The sequence below is a fragment of the Thunnus maccoyii genome, chromosome 19 (genome assembly GCF_910596095.1).
Source record: "Thunnus maccoyii chromosome 19, fThuMac1.1, whole genome shotgun sequence".
Taxonomy (NCBI): domain Eukaryota; kingdom Metazoa; phylum Chordata; class Actinopteri; order Scombriformes; family Scombridae; genus Thunnus; species Thunnus maccoyii.
The window spans coordinates 27,004,849-27,012,547 of NC_056551.1; the positions used below are offsets into that span (position 1 = coordinate 27,004,849).

Here is a 7,699-nt window from a genome sequence, read left to right on the forward strand (position 1 = left end):
AATGAAATACATGTGTAAAGTTCAAAGTTCAAATTTTCATTTAAAGAAATTTCTAGGGCCAAAGACATTTTTTTTTATATCTTTTGAAAGTGCTGAGAAATCAGTTCATGTTTGTTTGTCCTCATGTCTATATTATCATAAGTCAGTGAACTCCTTCCTGCCTCAGCCAAGAAGCTGTAGCTCGTCTGCAGATGGTTCAAAAGGTGGCAGCTCATCTTTAAAACAAAGACAAAGCAGGGACCACATGACTTAAGTTTTAGTCTCACCCAGTGTAGTTTCGGATTCAATAAAAACTTTGAGGTAACACCTGACTATTTTGTGGTATTACTTCAGGAAATAATAATTTTCCTTAGCAACAGCAACAACACTTCTTCCGACCAAAAAGTCTACGTTTTTTAAAAAACTCTCTCTACAGTTTCTCAATTATGGCAAACAGCCTGAGTTAATGTTACAGAGAGCATGTCCTACAACAGCATCTCCTATTTACTGTCTTACAGGTATAAGAAACTACACAGGTGAAGCTCCTGATCAGCTAAATTTTCTGAAATTTTATGTCCTTAAAGTGTAGTCAGCTAAGCAGTGTCTAATGGATGTTTGCAGAATTTGGCTTTTAAGGATTTGGCTGGTGATTTTCTATATTTTTCTTATTGTCAACCAGTCTTATGTGCAGAGCCAAACAAACAATGAGCTCATCTACTAAGTGTGTGTGCCTGATATGTCGTATTTCTCTGTGCCGTAGACCTCCATTGTTGTCCAAAAACTATTAAAAACACATCAGTGAGTCAGTCCACTCCACTGGATGACAAGGTCTTTCATTATGAAGAGTTTGGTTACAGTTTGGCTCCAAAGACTAATAACAGCGATCACGTTTTGAATCTCTGGAGAGTAGTTCTGTGTTAGGCAGACGCCAGTGAGCATGTGCGGGAAGGCGGGTCTGTTTACAGAGGTTCACTAGCTTGTTGTGCTACATATCACAACGTCTTGACCTTGTATTACATTGTTAATTTCTCAAAGAACATCAGTACAAAGGCCTGGCCTATTAAATCATTGTTGACTCTGCACTTGAGAATTGTTGACAATAAGAAAAATATACAAAATTGCTGCCTTATCCTTTAAAATGAAGAAAGATGAGCATTTGCTTTCTTTGCCCATAAACTCGCCCAATTCAACTTAAAAAAAAAAAAAAATTCTCTCTTATATTTCCTCTTAACTGGTGTTTTGCTGTGAATTCTATTTTGTTGCTCTTGTGTTGCTTTCATTGTAAAATACTTAATTTTTACCCTCTTCCTTGATTTTTTTTGTTTAACTCAGGTTAAATAACATTGAATCTACCTTGTGGTAAAATTGGACAACAGCAAGGTTACATTTGACTTTCAGAAATTACAACGTAATGAATTAATTAATTCTTAAATCAATGTCAGCTGTGCACCATTTCTAAATTTTGAGTGCAAAAACTCATAAATTAGCCGACTGATTAGCCTATTTGACTGAAATTGTTGATATAATGTACAAAATGATTCACTTTGCTATGGTTATTAGTTACTGTTTACTATTAGGTGTGTCGTGTTAATGTCTGAATTCCATGAATTTTCAAAAGTGACACCATCAAATGAGAAAAATGTACTTGGTCCCTTCATTTTTAACACAAGTGACTGTCATGCCCTCTTGGGGAGTAGTATGTGTATATGTAATTAAACCAGTAGTTTAACTACGTTTTGCAGTAGCTTGCTGGCAGTTCAACTACATTCATATTTGCAGTGACTCAAGTAGTTAAATTACTCTTGCCATTTTGTGTAGTTAACTACTGAAACTACAAACAGTTTTGGACCATAAAAGGAAAGGAATGATTATTTATTTATTTACCTTTGATCAGCCCGCCCCCCTTTTCCTGCATCCTGACTGCTGTGAAGGCACACCCAGGCACCGATTAGTCATAAGTATTGATTATTGGTATTTATTAAAAGATGTTCAGAGAAGTTGTTGCATGCTATTTTAGAAGTTACCTGGATAACTGAGTAATCCACCTGGACTCTAGTATCTGGAAGGCAGGTGTCTGACTGATGGACATTGTATACAAAACCAAAGCTGACATGCTTTGCTCTTTCCCATGAATACTGGGGCATTTGTTTATTTATTCATTTGGTTTATGTATGACCTGTGAACAAGTGTGCACTTTTGCAATAAACTCATTTTTTTTTTTTGCTGGCATGTGACTTTTTGTATTATATTTTGTTATAATTTCACATAACGTGTATTGTCAATTTAATATTTTTGTTTTACTACGTAGTTTGAACTATTTTTTATGAGTAGCTTTAGTTAACTAAACTAGATTTCTCACTGTCGGGTAGCTTTGCTGTATAGTTCATCTTCTTCTTGTGTGAAGTTATTGGTAGCTCGCACAGCTTTCAAAGTAGCTTCCCAAACACTGCTGTCATGGTTCATTCAGTGCTGATAAATTAATTGCCAGATTGGATGTGTCTGCTGTGTGACGGGAAAAGTGACATCAGACGAAAGGAATTCTGCTCTGCGTGAAGTCGGCTGCTGATTGGAGGGCGGGGGCGTTTCGGACCCACTGGACTTTGGGCGGAAACAAACATTTTCACATTCACTGAGTGGTGATCAGCAGCAGAAAGACCCGGAGAAAGACACGAGAAACAGCGACAGCATATACGCGTGTGGACCATATTTGACACAGGTTTTCTCTCTCCTGTTTTTATGGCTTCATTTTTCGGCAGCAATATGTTTTCAGTTTTTCCAAAAACTTTGCTGTTGGTTCTGGTTTGTGCGCGTGCTGCCTCGGCTGCAGGCAGAAACGGTAAGAAAACTTCACTTTGTACTGAGTGTAACATAAAGTGGATGTTTCATGCAGTAAACAGTCTTAAATTGCACTTTCATACGCATTTTACTACAAATGTTTTGTACATTCATAGATTATAGTAGAAAATGTATGATATAATTTACATATAATAGAGCTGAAAAGGTTAGTTGATTGATCGATATTATCGTCAGAAAATTTATCAGCAGCTATTTTGATAATAAATTTATTGTCTCAGTCATTTTTCAAGCAAAAAAAAAAAAAAAAAAAGACAAAAAGACAAACATCGTATGTTTCCAGCTTCTCAGATTGAGGATTAGTTGCTTTTTTTGTCATATATTATTGAAAATTGAATATCTTTGGGGTTTTTTAATTTGTGACGTCACTGTGGGTCTGGAAAACTCTTCTACCCCCTACATATAGTGTAATATACAGTGCTACAACTAACTATTATTTTCATTATTGATTAATTTACGGATTTCGATTCATTGTTTAGTCCGTGAAAGGCAAAAAAAATCTGAAAAAAAATGTCCATCACAGCCTTCCAGAGTCCAAATGTCCCCAAAACAAAGTTTATAGACATATAAAACACATAAAAACTGAAAAACTTCTCATTTTGAGAAGCTGGAACCAGAAGATTTTTTCACTATTTAGTATCAAGACAGTTTATTACTTTTTTATTTTACTCTTGATTGACTTATCAATTTAGGGCTGCAACTAATGTATATTAAATAATTAATAATCAATGAATCATTAGGTGTATAACCTGTTGAAAAACAGTAAAAAATGTCCTTCATAAATCTCCACGGCCCAGATTGACATATTCAAATTGCTTGTTTTGTCAGATATTTAGATAAGATATATAATCTATTATAACAGAAGAATCTGAAAAATAAAAAACTGCAAATATTCACAATCTTCAACAAAAGAAGAAAAATGCTTTTAAAGATGATAAAAATAGTTATTTTATTATTTTTCTGTCAATCAACAAAGTGGTTAACTGACTTGACTGTTTCATCTCTAAATCGCTGAATTAGTTATTTGTTTCAGCTCTATAATATAAATCATTGTATGAATAAAAACACAAATCATTCATTCCTGTGTCTTAGATCCCACTGACTCATTTTCTTTTCTCTGTGCAGGCAGCGGGTATGGGAGGACCTTTGTCGTTTTTCCCAGTACCGTCACAGATGAACCAATAGACCTGACTGAACTTTATTCAGATGATGATGTTGCTGAATTCAATAATTCAACAAGTGTTCGGGCTCGTAATGTAACCTCTATCAGGAGGCAAGAAATCTCAGAGCAGGCGCTGCTGTTTCTCACAGGCTCTGTGTCCACTGTCCTCATACCGTCCTTCTACACGCTGGTCTGCCTCATCAGCGTGCCAATCAACATCTGTGCAGTGCTAGCCTTCGCTTGGAGCATCCGGCCCAAGAAACCAGCAGCGATCTATATGCTAAACCTGGCCTGCGCTGACTTGCTCTTTGCCTTGCTGCTCCCCTTCAAGATCTCCTACCACTTTGGCGGCAACAACTGGATATTCGGCCCGGTCATGTGCCGCGTGGTCACCGCAGCTTTTTACTGGAACATGTATTGCTCTGTTCTGCTCATAACTTGCATCAGTGTGGACCGGCTTCTTGCTGTAGTCTACCCCATTGATTCCCTGGCTTGGAGGAAGCCCCAGAACTCAGTCATAGCCTGTGTCACCATGTGGATATTATCCTTCGCTGGCTCAGTGCCCCTCGTGCTTTCCGACCAGACTTTTTACCTGAGAGAGTTGAACATCACCACCTGCCACGATGTCCAGCAACCACATGAGCTAATCTGGAATTACAAGATCTACTTCGTCACTCTCTGCTGCATCCTCTTCTTCCTGCCTCTGCTCATCACAGTGGTGTCCTACGCTCGGGTGATCTGGTCACTGAGCGTAGTCCCACGTGGGGTTCCAGGACGCTCACGCAGACGGACGAGAGCAGTGGTGATGGCTTTAACGGTGCTGGTGATGTTTGTGTTGTGTTTCACGCCCACAAACTGCCTACTGCTAGCGCATTACCTGCAATTCAACGAGGGAATGAAAGAGAGCCGAGAGGCCCCTGATGGCTCCTACGCGGTCTATCTGGTTTTCCTGTGTTTGGGTAGTCTGAACTGCCTTCTGGATCCCCTGGTCTACTACTTTGGATCATCTCAATGCCAGAGACAACTGTCCAAGGTGCTGAGGTGTCAGAAGATTACAGAGGGCAGCAGCAGTCATTCATCATCTGATTCATGCAGATCCAGTGCCAGGACTATTCTGAAATCCAGCCGCAATGAAATTTCAAAGACAAACACATCAACTACCAAAGTGGACTCTTTCCAAGCGAGTCTCAGCAGCCAATACAAGAAACTACTGGTCTGATAAACTGTCACACTGAGCGAGAACGAATCAAAGTGACTCAGCTGACTTAACTGAAACAATAGAAATATTTTTATCATGAAGTTGAAGTAACAGCAAATAAAGAGCACAAAGCCTGTAGGGTCTAGCCTTTATGTTTTTCTTTCACGATTAGTATAAAGAGAGGATAGCTGAACCTATGATACCAACAGAAAGTGTTAAAAATGTAATTAAATGTTTAGACTGAGAAGTCTTGCTTTCATAGAACAAACTGTGAAATGACAGACATGCTCATTTGAGTGAATAATGAAGTTAAAAAAAAATAGGGAAGGAAGTTTGAGATTAGATAAAAACAACTCAGCTGAACATTTGATACTATGAAATACTGTTATGTTTGCACTGTATATGTAAGAGCTTAAGAGTTTATAAGCTGCAAGTGAATATTGAAATGAATACAAGAACTTGCTATTTTGTCAATATTTTCCTGTATGTGTATATATATATGTATATTTACTGAAAAGCGTATTTTATTGCACTTATGTTTCACCTATGAAAAGCTTTCAGTTGTGTCTTACTTTGTAATTTCTTTAAATATACATCACTTTTAAAACAAAACAACCTTTTGTCTAAATATGTTTGAGCATCATTGTGATAGTGAAAGACACCCAAGAAGCAACACTTATGTGATCAGCAAACATCCCTCCTTGGCATAGTTTGTTTAATGCTTCCCCCTGCTGGTGAGAAATGTGCAGTACATCCTATATGTACACTCACTGAGCACTTTATTAGGAACACCTGTGCAATTTAATGCAATCCAATACAACAGCTCTGACATAAATTCTACTTTTATGAGGCTTATACATTTTCAGTTTTGTTGACATTATGAGAAAGGTGATAATTCTACTTTGTGTTTATTATTGATGTCATAGTGGATGGTGGTGGTGTACTGAAGGGCATCATGTATGTTAATGTGGTGGACACTTTTTACTCCACCACATTTATTTCACAGCTAGAGCTTCTTTTCACATGAACACTACAATATATAACCTTGTTAAAATTAGCTCCATTTTGACAGCAATAAAATGCTGCTTACAGGTTACTGCATCAGTAATAATGATTCTAATATTCACAAGTAAGGCTGGATTACCAACCTGGCAGAGCAGCAACTCACCAGACCCCCAGGTGGCCCCAAAAGCCCCCATATTATTTGGGTCTACATAATTTGATTAATTGCATATTTGTTTATAGAAATCTTCAAAGAAATTTGCACCACCGAATATCAACTCTGACAGGTCCTCCATCCTCTGTATTTCTCATTTATGCAGAAATACAGAAAATTCTAAAGGATTCACAAACTTTCAAGCTGCAGTGTATATGAATGTTGGAATGTAAGAAGGGGGAGATGTATTGATATAAAAAGAAAAGCCAAGAGAGACTCAGGGTCTCTTTTTGGGCTTCCTTTTTGGGTTTGTCACTTGAGGTCCTTTTGCAAGTTTGCCTGTTTTGCATCTTTTCAGTGCAAAACAGGCAATTTCTGCCTTCAGACAACTGAAACAAGTCAAAACATGGTCCAATGTCTTACACCATTTGTGCGGAACTATTTTTACTGAGCTACATTTGAACTTTCAAGCAAGAGTAAACAAACACCTTTACTTTCAAACAGTGAAGCAGTAACACCATCGGACATTACATTACATTTTATTTTTTCCCTGCTCTTGCAGCCATGACTTAAAAGACTCGATGGTCTCACCTGTTTCTCCTTCTGTGTTTCGTCCAGACTTGTCTTTGTCAGTCAGGTAAGATGTTGCTTTGTTTTTTCCCATCACTAGTTGAAAGGCTAGGGGAAGGGTTCAAAAAAGTTATTACATGTAATCCTTAGGGGGACAGGTACCAAATTTCATTGCAATCCATCCGATAGCTGTTGAGACTGGTGGGTGTATGGGTGGGTGTCACTGACACTGATTTCCACACTCCATATTGTGAATGTTTAGTTCATTTTGTTTAATTTGGTCTAATTTGGTTTATTTGTGTTAATAAACTTATTTCCTATTAAAACTTATTTTCTGTTAAAAGTAAGCATGGTGTGTGTCCTATTTTGGTGCGGCCAATGAGCCGGGTCATAACAATATACTGAAAAAATTATTTTATTGCACATATGTTTCACCTATGAAAAGCTTTCAGTTGTGTCTTACTTTGTAATTTCTTTAAATATACATCACTTTTTAAACAAAACAACCTTTTGTCTAAATATGTTTGAGCATCATTGTGATAGTGAAAGACACCCAAGAAGCAACACTTATGTGATCAGCAAACGTCCCTCCTTGGCATCGTTTGTTTAATGCTTCCCCCTGCTGGTGAGAAATGTGCAGTACATCCTATGTGTACACTCACTGAGCACTTTATTAGGAACACCTGTGCAATTTAATGCAATCCATTACAACAGCTCTGACATAAATTCTACTTTTTTTACGAGGCTTATACATTTTCAGTTTTTGTTGACATTATGAGAA

General features: G+C 37.5%; 1 protein-coding gene across 1 annotated transcript; it reads left to right on the forward strand.

The window, feature by feature from the left end:
• Nucleotides 1–2,550: 2,550 nt before the first annotated feature.
• On the forward strand, nucleotides 2,551–5,337 carry LOC121885626 (proteinase-activated receptor 1-like). Its single transcript, XM_042395285.1, has 2 exons — nucleotides 2,551–2,815; nucleotides 3,958–5,337. The coding sequence occupies exons 1-2, from the start codon at nucleotides 2,716–2,718 to the stop codon at nucleotides 5,211–5,213; spliced, it is 1,356 nt and encodes a 451-aa protein (XP_042251219.1). The 5' UTR covers nucleotides 2,551–2,715; the 3' UTR covers nucleotides 5,214–5,337.
• The last annotated feature ends 2,362 nt before the right edge of the window (nucleotides 5,338–7,699 follow it).